Source organism: Acipenser ruthenus, chromosome 23, assembly GCF_902713425.1.
Source record: "Acipenser ruthenus chromosome 23, fAciRut3.2 maternal haplotype, whole genome shotgun sequence".
Classification (NCBI taxonomy): domain Eukaryota; kingdom Metazoa; phylum Chordata; class Actinopteri; order Acipenseriformes; family Acipenseridae; genus Acipenser; species Acipenser ruthenus.
The window spans coordinates 2,389,832-2,414,458 of NC_081211.1; the positions used below are offsets into that span (position 1 = coordinate 2,389,832).

General features: G+C 36.8%; 2 protein-coding genes across 2 annotated transcripts; both read right to left on the minus strand.

Annotated features, from left to right (window-relative positions):
- Window positions 1-597: 597 nt before the first annotated feature.
- Window positions 598-3,480, minus strand: LOC131699701 (glutathione S-transferase 3, mitochondrial-like). The gene is made up of 4 exons (XM_058997416.1): window positions 3,229-3,480; window positions 2,224-2,346; window positions 1,725-1,797; window positions 598-1,418 (listed from the first exon to the last, which is right to left on the minus strand). Exons 1-4 carry the CDS (start codon window positions 3,352-3,354, stop codon window positions 1,318-1,320), a joined length of 423 nt encoding a protein of 140 aa, XP_058853399.1. The 5' UTR covers window positions 3,355-3,480; the 3' UTR covers window positions 598-1,317.
- Window positions 3,481-7,409: 3,929 nt separating this feature from the next.
- LOC117413103 (pre-mRNA-splicing factor syf2-like) lies at window positions 7,410-12,333 on the minus strand. Its single transcript, XM_034021860.3, has 7 exons — window positions 12,250-12,333; window positions 11,215-11,316; window positions 10,816-10,941; window positions 9,942-10,059; window positions 8,771-8,861; window positions 8,292-8,390; window positions 7,410-7,902 (listed from the first exon to the last, which is right to left on the minus strand). The coding sequence occupies exons 1-7, from the start codon at window positions 12,265-12,267 to the stop codon at window positions 7,737-7,739; spliced, it is 720 nt and encodes a 239-aa protein (XP_033877751.2). The 5' UTR covers window positions 12,268-12,333; the 3' UTR covers window positions 7,410-7,736.
- Between the last annotated feature and the right edge of the window lie 12,294 nt (window positions 12,334-24,627).

Here is a 24,627-nt window from a genome sequence, read left to right on the forward strand (position 1 = left end):
ACTTACATTATCCAGCAAATAACTGGCAGCGCAGTTTTTATATTGATTTCCAAAAATGCAAATGTGTGCATGTATGAACCATTGTGTATATAATGTATAGTTTGTATATCATGCATAGACGACGCAATCTGTGTAGAAATATTTGTTATGCCAAATATTATGTTTTGTGCCATCTATGAATCTTGTCTGCTGGAAAGATTAATTTCAGTGGTTTTGCATTGAAATGTGATGATTACACACATAGAAGGTACACAGAGACACATATTGTGTACCGCTACAGTAGCAAATACACTCATTATCAGTACAGTGTGCTCCCATCTTCCAAAGCAAAGAAAACAAATTACCTATCCAATCAATACAACATATTGCACATTATTACTTTATTATTAAAATCATGCTGGAGTGACAAATACAGCTAAAGGGGCAGTATTTAGCACCTAAGGTGGCAAATTCTGCCAGGACTCAATCTGGCATTACAGAGGGTGCACGCCCATGGGATAAATGGCTGTGAAGATATTTAAAAACAAGTGTTTTCTCAGTGTTCTCCTCTCTACATAACCGTGTCAACCTTTCCTAACAAATACCATGCAGACAGCATTGAGAAAAAGGAAATCTCTTTATTGGAACGTAATGAAATGACACCAGTGTAAAATGTTACCTCTTTCACTGTAAACATAACATAAACCTATACAGAAGAAAATGCAGTTAGTTAAGAACCAACAGATTCGATGACTTCATATGAATGTAACACAGTGCAATAGGATACCTTCTGTTGTTATTTGTATTGTAGTTACATTTGAATTACTGGCAATTCTAATAGTTACTCTGTTAAACTAGCCTAGACAGATGTGTAAAAAAATATATTCATTCAAGTTTCTATTCCAGTGTCACAGGTGTTCACGACGTGACATTCAACAGACTGACAGTGGGGCTACAAAAATATTGTGATCACAAGCCATACATAGTGCAGAATCATTTTAAAACCACAATAAACTACTGTATATCATATAGCAAAGACATGCCTCTTTTTACCTGCCTCTTTTAAATGTACAGTGTCAAAAATTAGAAGGTTGTTATGTGCCTACAATGAAAATAATTGCTGTGGATGATTATTTAATTTTTTTTTTTTTTTAATGCCATTTGGATACAAGGAGTCACACTTTTAAAATCTTGCGTGAAGCTATTAGTTAGTACTTATATTCTCAGGCACTATCATGGTCTACCTGCAGAGACAGTTTGGAAATGTACCAGTGTTACAATGGAAGTTTTCACAGTAAATCAGTGCTTATCATCATCATCTTCTGTAGATTACACTGATTACAGCATATTCTGCAATTGAAGAGCTGCTACAAGAGACATTAAAATGGCACCAAAATATCCAATGTACCCATAGGCACCGTTCATCCTCTTTGCAGGGTCTGAAAACACAAAGAACAAACAGTTACAGAAAACGGTTTAACTACATTTTGTACTTCAATAGGATCTTTAATAAATTACTTAGCAATTAAATATTTGTCCTTTTGCAATTCATTTATTTTAAAACTATTTTTTGATGAACGTAATAAAGTTTAATAGTAGTGAAAGTGTACTAAACTGCTAAACAAACTTTTTGAGAAACGCTATCGAAAGCCATGTGTTAAAGCTTAGTAAAATCGGGCTCACAACATTGCAGCCTATACATTTAAATGGATAGAAACTGAAAGAGTGATAAAGTGAGTTCTTACCTCCAGTGTAATACCCCCAGGCATAGGAGAATCTGCTGGTGACCCAAATAACCCCCAACACAGAGGCAACCGTCTAACAAAACAAGACAATGATGAGAAACAAAGCAGTAAAGTGTAGGGATGGAAACAAGACTCCGATTACATAGCACCCAACCCTTCCATTCCAGGGTTTACAATGAGACTGATTAGCCACAGTGCATAGGTAACAAACTCAGGTGTGTCTTACTAAACTCATAGCAAAACCAGGAGTGGATCAAACTGCTATGCCATGGGAGACATATTTCCATCCCTGCATAGCAATGTATTGAGGACTTTGAGTCACAGACATGTTGGCCCTTATTTATTGTCAAAGTTTTTTTTCTTTCTTTCTTTTTTCTGATTGTAATAAATTAGGCAAATTCCAATGCCCACCATAACGATGTGTGCTATTACAGTACTTCATGTTAACCAACTTGCTCCAAACAGGCCCCTCCCAGAATCAAACCTTCCCAGTACTCACAGGGTAGGCAAGTCCAGATATACACTGGAAGATCAGCCACTGAGGGTACACCTCCAGTGTGTTTTGATGAGCCCGCTGAATGCAGTTGAACACTGGATCCTTGTCACTGTACATTGTAGGGTACTGCAAAAAATAATCATAACAAAAGCACAATAAATAAAAAAAAGAAAACAATATGATTTATTAGAAATCTTGCTCGAGGTATTTATAAAACAAGTTCTAATGTAACAAAACCTTTTTTTGAATAACTAGAATTGCCTTGAAGAGTTAGTTGATCGTGTTGCCCTGCATACTCAAACTAGCTTGCATGTGTGCAGTTTCTACAGGTATGTATCTGTATTTGTACTAAAAACTGCAAGTCATTATTATCTAAAACAATCAATGGAGCCCAACCTGTTTTGCAATAACCATCATTATTACAGTACTCCCTTTGTACCAAAGGTCAAGTTACTGTGTATTCGCGAAGGCTGCAATAAGCGGACAGTTCTTCAATGCAGATAACATACTGGGGTGCAACCTGAAGACTACACAGTATCTTTCTTTTCCCCGTTTTGCGCAGCGCATGTTGACGATTTAAAACGTTTTGCACCAACATTGATCATTTTTAACCTGCAAACATTCTAATTCATACAGTAAACTGGAAACGATGTTTTTGCAAGAGAAATGAGCTGTGTATTTCATTTTATTAAATCTATGTGTGAAAGTATTTAATTTCCACTATCAATGTCAAAAGATCGGCTATACCTGTAGTACAGTAGCCAAAAGTCATGAAACCAATAGAACGACACACTGAGTATAGGATTAAAAAAAAAGCTGTTATGTTTAGCCCATAATATCACTTTTGCAATTTGCTGTAGCAAACTTAACAAGCATTCACACTCACTTTCAGAACGAAAACTGTTAACTTCTACTACAGTACCAATATCAATTTGCACTGTCATGCTGCCCAGTCAATGTGACTAGAATGCAGTGCTCGGTAGACGACAATGCTGAGCAACAATTTACCTTAACATCGTACTTCTTCCTCGCCTGTCCCACCTTTACGGCCAAATAAGCCAGCATGACCCAGCTGTAGAAAAATGTCAGAATGACATAGGCGAAGTTTGCAGGAAGCAGATTCTGGATAGCCATGGTTACGTATGACTGGTTATGTTCTCCCCCTTGCTCGAATGTTATACAATTGTATATCCCCACTACGACTGTGTAATCGAGGGTAAGGGGCAAGCTAGCGACGAGCGATCTCGCGATGGGTGGATTTTCTCTAGTTCTTTCTCGCTGCTGCACACAATATTGAAGTCAGTACACCGTTTCGCAGGTTCCCTGTTGTCATTACACACGTGTTTGTCGCAGAACTGCCACTAGATGGCACCAAAGCACTAGATACTGTAGACTGTCTTGTCGGGAGAAGTATATTGGGGATAACACGTTCTTCAACTCTGTGATTGCTTCCTTATAAGTTTTCTTTGAATCTGATTGGTTAGACTTGTCTGTACTCACTATCGCTAAAACAGACCTCTACCATCTGGTCAGTTTTATTGTACAAATACTGAGACCAAGCAGATCACGCCATTGTTTTTTTGATTTGGAAAAAAAAATGTGTCACAGTTCCCCTGGTATGGATTACCAATGTGTATTGGTTCATGCAGCTGTGATAGAATTTGGTTTGTCATTCTGCCAATGAAGCTGACTGCCTGTTAACTCAATACAGAACCACTGCATAGCATTGCCACTGAAGACCAGTCCTTTGTCCGTGTCTGTGAATTGAGCAGTTTGTGAAACATACAGGCTGTTTTTGGAGTGTGATATAATTGTAACAATGTAAGCATCCTGTTGTTCTGGTATGTCCTGAAGTTTTAACTACAGTATTTGAAAGATGACACCATTTTGCCTAGGACAGTTGAATGAGTGTGTAGTACATTATTAGGAGGCTGTGTGGTCCAGTGGTTAAAGAAATGGGCTTGGAACCAGGAGGTCCCCGGTTCAAATCCCACCTCAGCCACTGACTCATTGTGTGACCCTGAGCAAGTCACTTAACCTCCTTGTGCTCCGTCTTTCGGGTGAGACGTAACTGTAAGTGACTCTGCAGCTGATGCATAGTTCACACACCCTAGTCTCTGTAAGTCGCCTTGGATAAAGGCGTCTGCTAAATAAACAAATAATAATAATAATTATTCTCTCAATTATAGAGCTCATTGCTCAGTGCAGGGTTAGGAAAGTATACAGCCACTACTTTGTTCATTAAAACACACCATGGCCAAGTGTTTATTAACACCTACAAGACTCTGAACGTGTTCAATCCTGATCCACCAAATACAATATTGATATATATAGGGTGCTGTGTAAGACACAAGCTTATTGTCACCCACTGAAGGTCAGAGTAGCTAACAAGGCTAGCAGTGGGTATCAGCTTGCACTGTACAGTACCCTATAGAATATTCTGTATGTATTACCCTGCCACACACACACACTTTGAAAGTATTGTTAGTTTAGAGAATTAATGATGTCTGGTTAGTTTCCTTTGAAAGTCCGCATTACAGCAGACCAAAGCACAGCCTGGCAGGGAACGGCTCATTGATCAAACCCTCTTCTGTGATAACAGTGCAGTCACGCTTTGTGACTGAATGCGAGATAATATATATCCTTGCCAAAGACATTTCTCTTCTTTGTTACATAAAAGGGCACTTCAAATAAAACATGTCTGTATTGCAATTCATTGAGCAGAAAAGCCATTCAATTGACAATCAGGTGGCGCCAGATCTGGACAAAGATTTTGCAGCAGAGAATCTAGAATCTGCGTATTCTAGCTTGCCTGTTTATGTGACACATGAGATAAGCATGTAAATTGCCAAGTGGGACCTCTTGGCTATAATTCTGCTATAACCACAAATCATTTTCATTTATTTTATGTTTAGAAATGTGCACAAAGAAGCTGATTATTTCAATATACAAACGCCTTTTCAGATTAGCTTGAGAAAAATGTTAAAAGTCTCCCCTGCAGGCAAATCTTTTTTTTGATGTTTAATTTCCTCTTAATGCTACATATATGAAGGAATTATTTTGGGTTGATCACATGAATTTAACTTTTATTTATATCACAATTTAACACACATCATCGTTGAATTGATAACAGAACTGGCAGAAGGCGCAGGTGTTGTTGTCCATCCATCAACAGTCCAAAGCACCTTTGACCATTGTTCCATAGTCCAATTTCTTGTGCATATTTTAGCCTTTTAGTCTTGCTCCCCTTTCTTAACAGAGGTATTCTTACTGCAACACATCCTTGATGTCCTGATTTCAAGAGTGACCTTCGTACTGTTGATTTGATGGACAACGACGCCTGTGCCTTCTGCCAGTTCTGTTGTCAATTCAACTTGTGTCTTCTTTCTATTCCTTAAGGATATTATCTTCAAGTACTGCTCATCCTTGTTAGACAGCTTTTTGGGTCTTCCAGTCCTGGGTTTGTCAATTATATATTTCACATCAGATGACTGTATCACACCAATATCAGGGTCTACTATATCTACTAAAAGGCTTAGCTTGAAATTTGGCAGCTGATGGCCAAACTATTCTAGAGCTACTGGTTTGGGATATGAAGGGTCTCTTCTGTGCTAACACACTGTAGTTTTAATGCATTGACTGCAAAAACAATATAGAGCCTACATTTTTTTCAAGGACAAGATCCATTATCAAGATAATAGTTAAAACAGCAGAAGGAAAACAATTCACAACATCCTTCCAATCAATAATTTTCCACAGCAGCATTGCCGCTGCCTATATCCCATAGGCACAGGTTTGGGCAACTCCACCTCGGGCAGCAGTGTGGAGTAGTGGTTAGGGCTCTGGACTCTTGACCAGAGGGTTGTGGGTTCAATCCCAGGTTGGAGACACTGCTGCTGTACCCTTGAGCAAGGTACTTTACCTAGATTGCTCCAGTAAAAACCCAACTGTATAAATGGGTAATTGTATGTTAAAAAAAAAAAAGTGTAAAAAATAATGTAATTGTATGTAAAAATAATGTGATATCTTGTAACAATTGTAAGTTGCCCTGGATAAGGGCGTCTGCTAATAAATAAATAATAATAATAAAAGAAAACATCAAAATCTACCTTATGGACATTCTGGCTTTGTTGTTTGTGGTGTCAGCTCTAAAATGCAACAGTACAAAAAAGGGGGCTTTCAAATATCGGTGAGTAATGGTTTTAAATAACAAAAAGAGCAAAATGACCCGCTAAAGCTTCATGAAGCCTTTTTGATCTGAAAATATATTTTTTTTATATAGTGATGTTGCAGTTACTCCCATGTGGTAAGCTATATAAAAGATTTCTGTTAACAAAGATTAACTATTATTAATTGCTCAAATTTAATTACAATGCCAGGGAGACCACAAGAAAGCAACTATTGCAAACAGAGACCAAACTTTCTGTCATTCAAACATAATTACTTCCCAACATGATTCATATGACAGCTAATTCCCTTAATGCATGTTCTTGTGAGATTAACTAATATGCAGGTATGTTCTGCCGCAGTCGGCGTGTGCTTTAGAAGGATGACAATAAGTTGGTCATGTTTTTTGGGGGACGAATGTGTGGCCTTATGACCTGCAGTGCTACTTCTAGAATCCTATTGGCCCATTGAAATTACTTTTCTAATACAGGACCACTAGAACCCACACATGCAGTGATGCGTCTCAATTCCACTAGGGGCAGTAATGATCCATGTAGAAAAATCAATGTATCTTCACAGAGGTCAGTTGATTTTAAATTATGAGAAACTACTCACACAGCTTTGACCTTTACTAGGAACAAAACTCACGTCATGCTATTAAAGCTTGCAGGCAAAACAAAAAAGTGCCGAAGAAATTCACATGAAAATGAATGCCCAAGTTATGTCTATGCCTCGAGTAAAATCTGTCCTATGATCTCACTACTTGCAAAGCTTTAACAAGAATTACTTAAACAATGTTTTATTGAAAGTTGTTTATGAATAAAATATTGTCTTGTATTGATGCTCAAGACTGCTGCTAGTCAGAGTTTGAAAAATATATAATACATACATTAACATGAAATTCAACTTGCCAGTAAATTTTTTATGCTATGTCTTTTTAACTATATTTGGCTTCTGTGTTTCCAGGAGAAATATATACCGTTATAATTAAATATAAAAATGATTTAAAAGTTAAGCAGGGAGCAGATGAGAAAAAGGTTTACTGATGAAGATACATCTTAAATTACAATATACAAAGTAAAATGAAAATAAAAGCAACATCCTTACAATAAAACAAAACTATGTTCACATAACTTCTATTTGTGCATAGAGAAGTTCATTATAGAAACAATACCCATTATACGATATTATGAAATAGTTTGTCCTAATCACTGTTCTAAGAGGTACATATCAAAACATAATGGTACCTAAATGTAAGTTACAATACAAGTTGTTTTGTGAAAAAAAAAAGAAATAGACTATACGCAGTCTTATTTAAGAGTAAAGGATCTGAATGTACACAATAGATGTTAAACTGCAGTGCCTCTCTCCAAGTTCTGCTTGATCTCAGCAGTGTATTTTCCATAGAATCTTTCTGCTTTCTTGTTGAACTTGGCATTCCTCTCATTAATGTAGTCGATATCAGCATCATCATTGTATGCTCTGCGTCTGCTGTACTTGGCTCTCTTCTCAATCCTAGAGGAAAAGAATGAAAGAATCAAAATAATAAAATAAACCATGTACACTAAAAAAAGAAAAAAAAACTGCAGTTGACCAGCATTTTTTACCCTTGAACGGATTAAATAAAATCGAAAACTACAAGCATTTCAATCTCAACCACTTATTCCTCCTTCTTTATCTCTCGCCTTTGATATAAATGATTCTTGATTCTTCACGTAATGGTCAGGAAGACATCTGAAGTTCCCCAGTCTTTAAACTGGCCATGATCGCCAAAGAAGTTTCACTAGGCATTAACAGAGCTTTTGTGAAGTGCTCATCATTCTGTATTTGTTGATGTAACGTCAACAGCTAGTCATGGAGGGAGCACTAGTCTGTATAAAATGAGAATTCAAGCGGTTTCTTACTGTTTCTCCACATCTTCTACCATCCTATCGACTCCTTCTTTTGAAGGCACGTGAGTTCCATGCAACAGGCTGTTCGATGTAGGATAGAATTCCTCTCCACTGTAACAAAATCAGTACAACAGGGCAAGTCAGAAGTCAAACCAGAATCATTGGTTATTTCCTTTTATTTCATTTGTCTATATTTGGCATCCCAAAACATGTCCTTGACCCTAATCTGATCAATGTTCTAACAGAATAGCTCAATCTCTTGCACTTACTAAACGTCTAAGATGCCAGCGTAGCTAGTTTATTAACTGAAATAAACATTTGTCAATAGTTAATAAAAATTAAATCGTCTTATGAGCAGCAGTGTATGTAAATTCCTCAAGTCAAGTTGTGCTTAAAAGGAAATGCTAACAATAGGATGTAAGTAACCATGACACAACGAATGTATAAACAAACATGGAAAAGTTGAGTCATGGATAATATAAGCAACGTACCACTCCTCGCGCTGTTTTTCATAATTCTCCATGTCAGGCTTAATCTGTTTAGTGAGTCTCTGATACTGACGTAACTGCGCAGCAGCATAATCTGCGGAAACAATAACACACTCAGGTTTAGTACTTTGTCAAATAAGTCTATTAATTGCTGAAACAAACGGATAAAAATCAGTGATAAAAGCTGTTTCTAGTTAAATAAATAATAATAAAAAAACTTTTTTCCAAGTTAAATTCCAAAACACTTTTTTTGATGCCACAGATGGCTGCCATATTGAAAACACGAAAATAGTGCAATAGATTGAACTGCAGTCAATTAAAAATGACTTATCACAGATGCAACTTCCAGTTTAAGATGGAATAGGACATTAATAGTTTGGCTATATAGAATCTCTACCTTTGTTTTGCAATGTGGAAATAGACAATTTTATTTTACAACCAGATTACTAAAACTGGAAGGAAACATTAACTATTAAATCAAATGGATATTTCCCCTATGAACCTTGTTTCATATCACAATACAGGGTGATTAGAAAGTAAGTTTACCACATCAATGTCATGGTGCATTGATGTGGTAAACTTACTTTCTAATCACCCTGTATATTGTACTCACTTTCTTACTAATCAGAACTTCCTTTTCCTTCACATTTTGTATATGTGGCAAGGCAAGGCAATGTCTTTAGTTTATCCTCTTCTTTCTCAATAAAGTAACAGTGATGTTCTTGCCATCTACACAAGCAATCGCTACCTTGAACTTTGAGCAGTAATTACTGCTGGCTGTAAAAATGCCCTAGGTATTGTTACTTGGCCACGGTTTGCTGCCATGTTCAATGTCCCAAGAGCTAAAGCCTTCCTCAATACAAATTATGGTAATACAATGAGAAGTTAACATGAAACCTAAAGAGCAAGCAGCTTCAAATGTCATTGTATAGATTTGTTCCTCCCTTCTTTCTATGATGTTTGAAAACATTGAGTGGTTCTGGGCTCTGATGCTCCAATACTGAATAATTTCCTTCCATGTCTGTCTTTACCTGGTTCTGAATTTGCTTTGAGATGATCTGGATATTTCTACTTGTCTATCACTGAACAGACTTCTTCAGCTATCTGCTCTTTAAAGACTAGGGGACAAGCACATTTAACATGTATAAAAAAGGGCTTTAAATGGTTTATATACCTGAAAATCCTGGGTCTGGATTCCTCTTCTTTTTCTTCCTTTCCCATCTTTCAGCATCCTCAGCACTGATATCCAGCAGCTTCACCCTGTTGTAATCTTCTCCTTTTGCTGCGCATTCCTAAAACCAACAAAGCAAGCTTCATAATGAAGGACCGCAGGCAGGCCAACATAAGATGTAAGATATCAGTTTAATCGTACAGCCGTAAGGCAACTTCATTTACAACAGATCTCTGTCCCTGGACTGTCATGTAAATATGCTCTTACGTGCCATTTTCTTCTGGTTAATGTTGTGTATAAATTGGAATCAATACATAATAGCATGCTTTTTTTTTGTTTTGCCTCTCTCAGTTTCTGCATACCAAAGTACTGGATCTGAAAAGTATTTCACTTAGGTTCTAATTATTATTAAATTATTTTTAAAGATCATTGTTTTTAAAGGCTGTCCATCAATCCAGGGGTGACTGCATATTTTTGAATATCTGTGTTTTGTAAATAACACTACCAGAAAGGGAAGTGTTGTTTCTTGTTTAACATTAAGAACGTTTATGGCCCAGTAACACAGTGGCTTTGATAAACACGTGGCAAGCCTACATAAAAACCTAACCAACTAAACAAATAAAATACCAGTACAGGTACTGTCTTTAAATCTAATGGTTATGTCACAATAGTGCGGAGGTTGAAACAGAGAAAAAAAAATGTTAACAAAGTGCCAGTTTTGCAATTAATCTACCTTGTCCTTTCTTAAAAAAAAAAAAACAAAACCTCTTCTCTGGCTTGCATGGAAAATAATTCAACGAGATTGATCTACTTATCTTTAAAAAATGTAGCTGATCATGAGTGGCAAACCAATAACTATAGGCACAGCATCTTTTACCTTCTTCTTCTCATCTACTTGTAGTTCCCACTCTAGCCGAGCCTTCTTGGCTTCCCAGTTTGTCGGCAGTTTAAGTCTTTTGTCTTCTTCGACGACTTCCTGGTGGTTCAGTTTGCGAGCTTCATTCTATTTACAAAAAAAAGAAAAAAAGTTCACTGAGATTAATGTTCAATTCCATATCAAACCGTGGTCCCTTTTCAAGCTGTAAAAGCTGTTGGGGTTATTTATTTATTAAACTGCAATAATAGTTAGAGCTGAAGAGTGGCAGTTTAGTTACATTTCTCTTCAAGTACTTTGTGTTTCACCCCAGTTTAACCAATTGTAAAAACCAAGCATTGGTCTTGAGACACACAGATCTGGGAATCATACATTATCTGTATGATAAAGAAAATCTCTCACCCTTTTAAAATGCAGTTCCCGAAATTTTCTCAACCGGTCTTCCCTTTTCAGGGAGGCTGTGCTGCATTCAGATTCTTCATGGCTGCTGCCTGGAACTGCAATCTAGACACACATATACAACACAGCTTAACGAGACATGGGTGTATGCGTGTTCAAGTGTAAGAACAGTATTAATGTAATGGTTTTTAAACAAGTCAAATGGAAATTAGCAGTTCTGTAAAGTGTTGCATAGATAACCAGTTTAACTGTGGCACTGCATTTCGGATATTTCCATATCAGCAATTAACGTACAATAATAATAATAATAATAATAATAATAATAATAATAATAATAATAATAATAATGAAGTTTCTCTGCTCAATAAAAAATGTGTACCAATGTAACAAAAGGCACATTAAAAGGTAAAACATAAACTCCACATTGAAATGTTAAAATAATTGTATTAATAACACATTTTACATAACTGTAAACGTTTACACTTTTTACATTTTCACACGATACAACCTAAACCACAACACAAGTTCTGAAAATTCTTCAGAATATCAGATTGACGCTCATGATGATTGATCACTTCCTGGCAAATTCACAAAGCATGATCTGTACTTCTTTAAGATGACTTCAGAGGAAATCATTGTTTTATAAGTGGGAATGTACCACACAAGTATGAAAATACGACAAAAGCAAAAATGCCCGTTTTGGACTGCCAAAGATCACAGAACACTGGCAACACTACAACACCCCGCGGTAAAGAAATGCTTTTTAATAACTATCAGTCGTACGGAAACTTTTTGCCAGCAAGTAATCAAAATCAGTCTGTGTTCAATCGACCGTCCACGGTACCCCATCACGTTTCGATTTTGGGCCTTTTTCAAACACGCAAAATAAAACGAGAAGTGGTGTCGACCTTTATATTTTCGACATTCAGACTTTTAAAAATGAGCCTAAAGACTGTTAATAATCCAATAACTACTGTGTCAACCCATGTATGTACTATTTAGTCTTGTTTACTATTACAGACGCTTATGTTTACTTACTGCCACACCAGACGCCATCTTGCAGGAAGTAACAAGGCAGCTGCAGGAAATTACGTTTAAAAGGGGCGGGAGTTCATAAAGAAGCAAACCCGACACAAATGTCTGTAGTTAAATTAGTCTCAACTTCTGGCCCAACAACGATCGATTATAGGGATTGAAGTAAAACAACATTGATCCATTCCTGGTTTCACTAGAAGTTTAATAAGACACACCTGAGCTGGTTATCTGTACACTGTGACTAATCAATTTAAAACTTACATGGGAAACTGCTGTGCAATACGAGTCTTATTTCCATCCCTTTTTTTAAAGATGTGAATGGCAAGATAAAAGTAGTTAACAAAACATCCAACTGCTTACCTCAACAAATCAATGCCCTAAAAAGTTGCTTATTGTTCGTTAGTAGATGTGGGTCTTATGAGGATTTACCTCTCATAGCTTAGCATTGGTAGTAGGCAGACACATTTAACTTAAAAAAACACCATAAATTATCCCAAAACTACATAAAAGCAGTATTGCTTGGCCAATGCATTGATTGGCAATTTTCTTTCTTTTTTTTTTTTTTATGGAGTTTTCATTGTAAGGCGTCCTGGGATGCTCCACATCTTTATAGTGCTTTATAAAAGCAAATTGTATTGTATTGTATTGTATTGTATGGTACACACAAACACATCTGCCATTGAAGTCAACCTTAAAACAGAATCAAATGAAAAAAAAAGGTTGTTTTGGAAATAATATTCTGTGATGCCCCTTTTGTTTTAATTCCTGAAAACAATACAACATTTTGTCTGATGCATTAGCACACATCGCTTCCTAAAACACCATTACATCAAGCTGAGATAGCTTCTAAATCAGGAAAACTGGCTTTGTGGGCTTCAGATCTCGGCCCAGGGCTACAAAACTAACAAAAGCACCGTTTTCATTATTTTATTACTTACTAATGTTATGCTTTGAGCACCTCGCACAGCTGCCACACAAATGCTTTACAACGGAAATCATTGACAAGGCACAGAGATAAAAGAGGTTTTTTTTTTTGCATGATGGGGAAATACAAAACAGCCAGTTTGCATCCATGCCCCCAGCTATATGCATATTGTTTAAGCACAGTTTAATATCTTAATGAAATACTGTACATTCCAACTTATAAAACAATACTGATTTCCTATGAAGTCATCTTAAAGAAGTACAGATCATGCTTTGTGAATTTGCCAGGAAGTGATCAATCATCATAAGCGTCAATCTGATATTCTGAAGAATTTTCAGCAGACATATTGATAGCTTTTAAGTCTTGTCAGTGAATCAATCAGTAGTCCTTCCCACCTCTAGCAACTCCACCAGTTATTAGTGACTAGATGATGTATTACACTATGCTGGGGGTGGGGGGCCCACAGGGAATATTTGAGCAGATTGGTTGTGTGGGATTAATTCTGCACTCTCCTAGGGAATCAGATCCATTTAGAGAAAATTAGAGCCAGTTTCTGGGAAATGACATGGCTATTTAAGATAATGAAGAAGAAAAGGAATATTGATGGAGTTTTGCATTTGTAGGCTTCACTGCTAATGGGATGTACCTGGTATGCATTTATAGTTTGCTTTACCGAATGCTATGATCAGTAAGAGGAACTGTGTAAAATTAACATTAACAGTTGGTAAATAGTTTGATGTTATTTCAATGAAAGCAAGTAGAAATATAATTGGGATAAATGAATACATGTATTGTGAATTCAATAGGAAATCAGATCTTTGTTATACAGTATGGAGTCACTATATTGAAATAGCTGACAAGCAGTGGTATTGTGTGCTATGATGAGAAGGGGATTAGCGGAATACATGTGGTACATATATATTTTTTTCATATTCTTAAGCTTATTACATGACACTTGTTTATTTGTTGAAGGCTGCGGTAAAGACTAGTCTTGGAATTGAAACATTATTACTCTTAATTAAATCAAAAGTCACGTACTGCCTTGATTACCCAGGTCTCTCGTTAGGTTACCACAGCAGAGCTTACAGAATGGATGAAAAAGAAAGAAGAGGGATTCTTTGTTTTATTAGTCTGAGATTCCTTTCACAGCTGTTAACACGAGAATGTGAGATATTCTGCTCTTAATGCAAAACATCTCAATGTGTCCCAAACAGTCAACAGTAAAATAACACAAACCCTGTTTATAAGCAGTGCCATTAAATCACAAATGAATTCTTTGGAGTCAAGCATTTCAGTTCTGTCCAATTTCTCTTGATGTTTAAACTCCGCTGGCATGGAGCTCAAAGAAGAACAAGTTTTATGTTCTAAAAAAAAAAGAAAAATTCAAAAAGAACAATAAAACACACCCGCCCTGTTTAAAAGCTAAACCATTAAAACACATTCTTTAGCTAGGTGTCAATGTTTTCTCTAAAGAGCGAAAAACAAATGTATGATTTATTCAGCTTAACTAAAAAACACAAAACAAAACTGACCTGATATGCAACTATTGCATATATTGCATTAAAGTAATATTTGATAAAATACTGTATGTCATGATTCACAACTGTTTTTTAAAATGGCGCATTACACAGGCGTGAATAGCATATTAATCACATCTAAATCTGTGGCATCTGGGATACGTCTAATTAAGCTCAAGTGTGACTAATTACGACGGCAGTGTCAATGCAATGGTAGTCTTATTAGCTATAGCTTAATGTTTATTTTAATCAGTTTAATATAATACCTTATCTCTGTCAAAGTCAGCTGGAGGACTAAGAAGCAAACAGGCACTTAGATAGTTTTAGCTGTCAGTCCTTTCTATACATGTAATGTAATGTGCCCGATGATTACTGTACTGAATACAGTAGTCAAGGTCTGGATGACACCTGTAGGATTTCTAGCAGACTGATGATGACGGCCCATTTCTTCCTATATCATAAATGTAATTTATAACATCCACTGTTGCTCCTTATTGACACTATGAAAAGGGCATTCAAAGGTTTATTTATTATTCATAAGGTGGCCATATGGCTCTGTGTTCAGAGGGACAGTTTGGGACAGTTCAGGCTTTTCAACTCACAACCCAGTGCATTCTGGTACGTTTTACCTGTCTCAGGTACCATTCTTTCCTTTAAGAGAAGCAGGACTACGCTTACCAGAATGCATTGGGTTGTGAGTTGAAAAGCTGTCCCTAACTGTCCCGCTGAACACGGAGCCATATGGTCACCTTAATTATTTAAAAAGAGGGTTTAGCAATGCGAGTTTCCATCTCTATAGTACCTTTTAGGAGTGCCCATTCACTCTCTTCGAGGTGTATTCCACTCCAGTTTTAAAAGGGAAATTTAACAAAGGACTACTTTAGGACCTGGATGGAAGGGTTGGCTGAATTAAACCATGAAGAATATGGTTGTGTAACAGGCAATGTTAAACAAGCTCTATAACAGGGCTGTCCAAAGCTGGTCCTTCCACTCCTGGTCTTTGTTCCAACCCTGTTCTAATGTTTAATTGAACAGATTAAACCTCCATCCAGACTGTGGAGTAGTTACCATCTCATTTTAGTTGTTAAACCTGGAATTAAATGGCCCTCCACGACCACGATTGGACACCCCTGCTCCATAACCACGCACATAGAAGTAACTGGCTTTTCTGCAAGGTGGTTTATGCAGTCGCTTGCTGTGTGCGTGGTCGCTGGTTCGAGCTCAGCCTCCACCAGTAACACTCATTGGTCATTGGTTCCATGACCTGGATTTCAATAGATTGACTCATTTCACTTCATTAATGTTCTCCAGAAAGGCCAGTGCATTATTATTATTATTATTATTATTATTATTATTATTATTATTATTATTATTATTATTATTATTATTATTTATTTCTTAGCAGACGCCCTTATCCAGGGCGACTTACAGTCGTAAACAAAAATACATTCCAAAAATCACAGTACAAGTAATAATACAATTAAGAGCAAGATAAATACAATGACTTTGGTTCTAGCAAGTACAAGTATGACAAGTATAACAGTGTCAGTGATAGTTACATCAGGATATAATTAAATACAAAATACTACAGATTAAATAACACTTGACAGATTACAGTACTCTGAAGTATCAAAAGGAAAGAGCAGATTCCTTTATGAGAACACAGAGCAGCTCTTGAATTTGGCTGAAATTTGTTCTTATTAAAACTCTGTTATTAAATAAATCCACGTGGCTTTGGATGTATAAAGCTTGCTTTTTCAAATCTCTAGTTGGTTGGAACCTCAGTGGTTATAGTTACATTATAGTTTGAACAAATCTGAATCTTTTCAGCTCCCATAAGGTTTTGCTTTTATCTTTTCTTGATGGACTGGCTTTTGCACTTCGGCTAACACAAGCATCGGTTACTGGAATTAGCCAATGAGATCCTGGGCAAGGCTAGTTAGCTCACAGCTGTATCACATCTGGAGGTTAAAGTAAACACCATGCCTATAAAATCATTCCATTTCCTTAATTATTATTCCTGTCATTTCTGCACAAAATGCAAAGTTATTCATTCCAGTCCAAAACAAACACACTTCCGCCAATCCTCAGAACCCTTTCTGGACAACCTTGTAAGAAGTCATCACAGCCACCTATTGTCATTAGAAGTCATTTACACCAACAACATGAACAAAAGGTCACCTTTTTCAGTTAAATGCATAGAGGAGAACATGAAGCTCAACACCATGAATCTCTTTGCAGGATATGACTCTGAAAATGCACTCCTCAGAAGAGCAAAATAAATATCATGAGAAAAGATGCTTGCTGTTGCTTTACAATGCATTTTTCATAATAATTAATGCACAGGCTTACTCTGAATACAGGCTGGTTCTAACATATAATAACATATAATAACATATAATTATGATCTTTTTTTGAGGGGCACATATTTTCATATTTACTCCATCCTGAAATGTACTGTTATTTAAAAACAATAAGAGAGAGAAAAAAAGTTAGTTTTGCAAGAATGGAACCAAAAATGAAATTGAAGGTCTTTCTTAAGGGCTCTTCAGCTGTTTCCGTCTCATTTTGTAACATTGACCCTCGCCCAGTACACTAAAAAATCTAAGTGGTTTTGAAATGTGTGACACACCGAGTAAATCACACACTGAAATACATGCTTTAAAGGACAAATCTGAATTTCCTCCACATTTCTAATGATCATGTTGAAGACTAATAAAAAAACGAGTGTTAGAAATGTCTGTATAGAATTATACGCTGACTGTAATATTAATTGTACAAGCAAATGTATTTTGTTTTTTTATGCTGGTTAACCTTTTTCCCTTCATCTGTGCACTTAATATCTAAGGCACCAGGCCATGGTAACAGACTGACCACGGACCCTTCTACTGACAATTAAACCCTGTTATGGTTCTCCAAAGCAACCATAAAGGCGGCCTTTGATGCTTTTATACATTTGTAAACAGCTGTGGATATTTTAACTGTTCATATGAAGGACCCTATTGTCCAGAGGCATGTAAAAACTAGCTTTAAATTACATTTCTTTTTTTCTCCTTAACTTTTTATGATGTTTGCAATTTTTAAATGATTATAAATGACTTTTTAAAGAGGAGACGTTCTTTCAGGGATGCCAAGATATTTAGTGAGTAAGTAATCAGATTGAAGTTATCTGGCAACAAACTCCCCATCCCCAGCTGTGCTGCTGTCCTAGAACAAAGGAGAACACATTGGGGTATTAATCTACTTGTGACATATCTTGCTCATTAAAATACTTAGCATATTTTTTAAAAGGAGATGATTATCTATTCCGAGATACCAGGGTATTTAGTAAGCAAGGGGTCTGAGTGAGGAAACACGGGCAATACAATCCCCACCCATAGTCTTGCTGTAAATAATTTGTTGTTGCCATTATTTGTGCCAGTACTGTATATTGTAACAGAGTAGGTAAGGAATAAGGACGATGTAGTCCTTGTGTAACGTGGGTAGCAGGACTACAACTCCCAAAATGCACTGGGCCTGGGAAGTAGAGTCTGAATAAATCTGACTCTAATGGAATGAAGGCTGTGTTAACAGTCTATGATTAGTATTTCAGGAACTGCTCTTGTTCAGTTCTGGTTGCCTGCTACAGAGATATACACTTCAGGCTAGATCAGCCAAAGTGTCTTATATTAGCAATAATCAGCGCCATCTAGTAAACAGCAGTGTATTGCAAGCAAAGCAAAAAGAAACTCAATACACACTTGATGGCTGGCTCCTAATTTTGCGGATCAAACCTGTGTTACATATACTTGTATCTATGGTATGCAACTAGAAGAGAAGATCAGATCATAATAAGACTTAAAAAATAAACCCTTTCATGAATATCAGACCTTTGAGTTAAAGTTGAGGGCTCTGTTAAGAAGACACATATTTTCTGGTGAAGAAGATGTCTGTAAATTTGCTGAGTGGTGAGCTATTAAGATTAATCATTTTAAAGCACTGTTCTGACGGAATGGACAAATGACCACGCTGTGCTGCACTTTCAGTTAGTCCCTGTTAGAGACACTCTGCAGTTGGGCTTAATGACCAGTAGAGGGCATTGTACAATCACTTTATGTGAAATGGCTATAACTTTGAAACACATAATAATGTATTGTTGTGCTGTTTTTGTTTTGAGTTAAGAATGGATGTGGTTGTACATGTTTTGTATACATTAAAATAAATTAAAATGTTGTAACTCTGTATTTATGATTATTTTGCATTATTTGAAGGGGTTACGTTTCATATTTGCATGATTCCAATAAAAAAAGTTTTTTAAAGTTAATGGCAGATTCAGTTTGTCACTGTCTTAGCTAGATGCGTTTATACAGGTTTACACTAATCAATGCACGATTTCATAAATACGGGTGTCATAAACTAGCTAATTTTACAAATAATAATAATAATAATAATAATAATAATAATAATAATAATAATAAAAATAATAATAATAATACCTTATCACTATGAACAGTTTTTCATTAAGTATATGGACAACTACAAATGAATGTAACATTATTCAGCAGGTTTCATTCCACTAAAGCAAAATGAGTTAATTCTATAGGGTGCTGCAAAACCTTTGGGCAGAGCTGTAGGTCTGTGTAATGTTATTCTGGAGTTGAGAGGATGCTTGCTAGGAGTTACATGCAATGCATAAGCGATTCTGAACATGGAGGGGAGCAATAGACAGCTTACTGTAGGTTAAGAAGATAGAAAGAGGGGCTACTGAATGATACCGGCTGCCACTGCAGTCATCGAGTTGCAGAAAACCAGGACCACACACACATAGTCTTCCTGCTTCTACAAACATCATCTATACAGTAGTATTTAGCATAAAGAATAAGGGATGCTATGTAAGGGTGTTATATAGTGGAAGCACTTTAACCATTTCAAATGAACTGACAGGTTGGACCTGGTTAACCAGATGGTGCTTTTCCTCATGATACTGTACTTGAGTCACTCTCCAATGTATTTTAATAAGCAACCATTTGAGTAATCGCTCAATTCCTTGTGTGCCTATGATAATATTTTAAATTTACACTAAATATCGTCTTAATGCCCAATTTAACCTGTTAACCTCCTTTTTGTCTAAACCAAGCAACAGCAATACCATATTTACAGTGCTATTAAATCAAACAAGTTACAAAGTGTCTCTAATTACAGTGTATTCACATAGTATTTATTGAGTAAATGCATCTGTAGTTACACATATTTACAATGTTATTATGCATAGATGCAATGTATTTATTGCATACCATTTTTTGCACAATATACGTAACTACACAATTGTATCAGAAAAGGGTTATATCATGCAAAGAAAATGACACATTAAGTACATTGTAACTATGCATAATAACATTGTAATTATGTGTAAGTCCACCTGTATTTACTATGTACCTACTATGTAAATACACAGTCATTAGAGACACTTCGTGGAAAGTGTTACCCAAATTGCTTTCTGTTTGAGTCATTTTAATACCAAATAGGAGCTTGTACTTGGAACATGCTGTACTACGCTTTAAAAAGGCTTTAAATGCATTGCTAATGAATAGGATGTGATTGAATTGGTGATTCCTCATGTGTGACGTGATGTGAGAGCTGATTAGGCTAACAAAGCCTGCAGAGACATTAATATGCAATATGCGGTTCTTAGACTCCGACCAAATTTAGCCAAACTCCCTAGATTAAACAAGATAATTAAATAGCTGTGGAATAAATTACTAATTGTTCCATCTGGGTGAAAGTAACTTCAGAGAGCCGCATACAACAAAGTCAGCAGACACAGATTCCTACTGCTGCTGGGGATTTTAATTTCTCCAAGTCACGCAAGGAGTACTCCTTGCGTCCTCACGGTCCCTGTAAATCTAAACATTTACTTTCATTCACAGTCAAAAAAACAGGAGGTTACATTCGCTGAGGTTGACTAAACAAAGCCGTCTTTGTGTCGGACAAGAACTTATGAAGGAGCCAGATTTGTACCATTAAACTTTTAAAGTGCTAGCCAGTGTTTTAAATGCCTGTTTCTTATCTCTACCAACATCAGGTCATGTGACCTGTAGTAGATGTTCTACATTGTTGTATTAAATATTGGTACGGTTAATGGCACAGGCTTTCAAAAATCATACTGAGGCCGCCTCTCACAATCAGCCTCTTATCTGTACCTGTGTCCTCTTCTTCATCAGCCTTTGCCTCTTTTCTATGAAAATGACATTAGACTAAATAAAGTATTTTATTTACGCTGCACGTTTTCTGTGTGGGTTATATCCAGCCTGGGTCCTGTCACCTCTGCTTCCCTGTTACAAGTCTGTTTTCTTGTTTACACTGATGGATCCAGTTGTGTTCCATAGTAACAACAGCAATACAATGATATGCGCTAGGCACTGAACTAAGGGTTAAACATGACCTGATGCAGGATTCAAAATCCCCTGTGATGAGGTAAGCAGAGCTGGAACCCTACCTGCAGAGACCGACACAAACAGACTCCAGGTTCGTGTCGCTCCTTTGGTGTTTTCTAATTAAATTGTTAAGATAGCCAACTTCACAGCACAATGCTCCATTGTCTGAGAATAAACAGCCAGGGAAAATCCACCGCTTATATGTGTCTGCACTGCCTGCAAGCCACATCACCGATTGTCCTTATGCACTGAGTTCAGATAACTTTTAAAGCCTTTCTTATGCCAAAAAAGAAACTGAGAAATAGGCATTTTGTGATATGATATGCCTTATTTTGAACACAGACTATCAAGCCATCAAAGCTGATCAAGGGCACCCAGGTCTTACATGGCACAGTCAGGCATAGTTTTGCACCGTATGTAACTGTGCTTTCAGGTTCTTTTTTGTTTTTTTGTTATTGTTCTCCCCCTGCAAAAGTCTCCCATGGTGGAAGGTGGAAATACACAGCAAGTGTGTTACAGGGAGACAGGTTACACTCTAATGTACTACAGCTAGCTTGGCTTGGAGAGACTGTGTCAGAGGCTTTCTGAGGTCACAGGCATACTTTAAATTTGAACTCACCAGGATGTGACGACTGTTATAGAAAAGGAAATACGAAGTGGAAGAGGAATATATATAGTTAGGATTAGGAGTGTGCTGATCACAGATTTACCTGCAGATATTAAATAAATCCATTCATTAAAGCTTTGACTTCAAAAGAAGAAAAGCTGTCCTTCCCTCACCTTTACAATTTCTAACCAATCAGATTACAGCCTCAGTACGGCACTTCACAATGTCCGCACTCCGTATGAGAGGAAGATTCACTTCCAATCCACTTTCAAAACACTCAGGAGTTAATCGCCATTGATTGGGACTCAGTTTTAAAGGCGAGTACCAGTGTTGAAATCAACACATTAATGAATGGATTGATTTTATACCTATCAAATAAACACTTCTTAAAGGCAATTAGGAGTTCAAGTACCAGCACACCCCTAGTTAAGAAACTGATATTTCAAACCTGCACCAGTTGCTCTTTAACTCTTTCAGTCCTGAATTATTTTTGTCAAGCTCAATAATGCGAAATTAAGTTAAATAATTCAAATATTATTGAGCATACATGAGAACAGGACAAAATAAAAAAAAATGGTGAATTGGTAAATGAGACTTCACAATCCTGTCAGTGCTTTAAATACTCTAAACCCCACATATTGAAACTAACTTGTGTGTAATTACACTGGAGGAATCTTTGGCTTCAAACATCAAACCATGAGGCTGTGTGGTCCAGTGGTTAAAGAAACTGGCTTGTAACCAGGAGGTCCCTGGTTCAAATCCCACTTTAGACACTGACTCATTGTGTGACCCTGAGCAAGTCACTTAACCTCCTTGTGTTCCGTCTTTCGGGTGAGATGTAGTTGTAAGTGACTCTTCAGCTGATGCATAGTTCACACACCTTAGTCTCTGTAAGTCGCTTGGATAAAGGCGTCTGCTAAATAAACAAATAATGATGTTTGCACTCACTTCTATAACAATACAGCTGATGTCATATCGATCTTACTTGCCTTTTGTCACTACAATACGGAAGCCGTGGTCGCTTCTCTGCGTTTCTTTTCAGCATATGTTAACATAAGCCGCTAAGATATGGAAAAGACTTAAGATGACCCCAGGTGACCAACATCACAACTGAGGCATTGAAGCCGTTTTGATGTACTAACAAAATAATATTTCAGAACCGGTGCTGTATGAAAAAAGACTCCTACAGGAAAGTTACCTCTGCTAATCCAACACAGCTGTTTGTGAACATTTTTTAATTCCCCTGATTTCAGAAATATATTACAAGCTTAAAAGGGGCATCGTTTAAGATGAAGTGAGATTTCCATTACTTTGGATCCTCTAAATCCTAACATTTTAAGAACACAAAGACTAGAGGATTAGGTGTTTTCGATGCACATTTCCCCTTCAATAAAACATGCTGACTTAGTGGAAGGCAGCGCCTGTTTTGGCAGCTGCTGCGCTAGCAATGCTCAGGTGCACATGATGGAATACTGGATCTCAGACAATAGGGAGCTGCTTAAGAAACAGTGAACCGGTTTGGCACTTGGAGGCTGTGCACAAAACATGCATAATGTTAAAAACAAGCCTTCCTTTTAAAGTGAGGACAGAGCAATTTCCTTGTCCACCATTAAAACTGTCTTTGGATAGAACTATTTTTGCCTTCTGAAAATCATGTAGCACAAATGACAAATTGTAATACTTAGTACCTTGTATTAGGCCATAGATCTTGAACAGTCTATTGTATATCCAGTATAATGTGCAGCATTGAGTTCCATATACCCCCGTATACGACAAAGACCACTATTTCCACTGTGCTGCAATGATAAGAGGTGACTTGTTTATTAAGGTTAAATACTTTTTTTTTTTTAATTGCTATTTGATATTTTCATTTTACTTTTAAATTACTTTCAACTTCATATCGCATGTCTCTAAAACTGGGTTATTTAACTTAAATAAATGACCATTTTCAACACATCTTAAAAAGGGAACATGGCAATTCTACCATAAATTGTAAAAGGGTGGAAGTTATATAGTAAGAATGATGGTGTTTTGTCTTTGCAATACCAGGATTGCTATTTTTGACAGATGATTAGATCATAGTAAAAAGACAATGAGGAAACCTTAATGTAAATCTGCAGTACAGAGGGTTAGTTAAGACCCCACCCCTCCACCCCCGGTTACGATGGCATTATAACTTATTTTTTATTTTGCCAAGCCACTGTGTTGTGTCACCTCCCTCTGTATTTGGTGGTTAGGTTTTGCCCACTGTTGTGACAAACTACTGGCATATTATGGTCAGAGATTTAAATTGCAGGAACTCAAGGACACTACAAAGGAACTCTATATTTGCCTTTTCCAGTAACAAGCGGAAACATTCAAATCTCCTTACAGTTATGTCAAGGGTTGCATAAAAAAAGAAAACAACGCCATGATGGATAACCTATACTATAGAAAGGAAATGCAGCACAAGTGATGAGAGTATGTGGGAATGTGTTAATGGAGCACAGCCTTTGGCAGGCTCCGTTCGTGCTCTGTCTTCTTTTAAGTCCTGTTTCTTCTCCTGCCAATTTGTGACACACTCTGAGGGATTAGGAGAAGATCAAACAGAGATCGAGTTAGGTTGTTACACAATCTATATTAAAGCCGATCTGTAGTGAGGAGTAATGTGGATCAGATTGCTTTACATTAACAGGGATGGGTTCCCTCTTCTTTTCCAACCTCAGCAGAGCTTTTACTATCTCTTTTGTCCCATGTACACTAGTTATATCTATTTTATCTAAAGTCAAGATAATGAATTTAATTTGGTTTAGGACCTTTTTCTCCTCCTCTCCCAGTTGTATTAAGGTGGATTTACCTTTATGGGACGGCTCTGAATTGTCTCACTGTCACTTTTTCTGCAAGCTCAATGAACAGGAGTACAGCAGAAGGAGACTTTTT

Excerpts from the sequence above, each read along its gene's own strand:
- LOC131699701 (XM_058997416.1), bottom strand. The coding sequence starts at position 3,354 with ATGGCTATCCAGAATCTGCTTCCTGCAAACTTCGCCTATGTCATTCTG. Across the intron at positions 2,347-3,228 it reads GGAAGAAGTACGATGTTAAG|TACCCTACAATGTACAGTGA; the intron begins GTAAATTGTTGC and ends TATTTTTTGCAG. Across the intron at positions 1,798-2,223 it reads TATCTGGACTTGCCTACCCT|ACGGTTGCCTCTGTGTTGGG; the intron begins GTGAGTACTGGG and ends TTGTTTTGTTAG.
- LOC117413103 (XM_034021860.3), bottom strand. Across the intron at positions 8,391-8,770 it reads GAAAAACAGCGCGAGGAGTG|TGGAGAGGAATTCTATCCTA; the intron begins GTACGTTGCTTA and ends ATTTTGTTACAG. Across the intron at positions 7,903-8,291 it reads GTAGAAGATGTGGAGAAACA|GATTGAGAAGAGAGCCAAGT; the intron begins GTAAGAAACCGC and ends CTTTTCCTCTAG.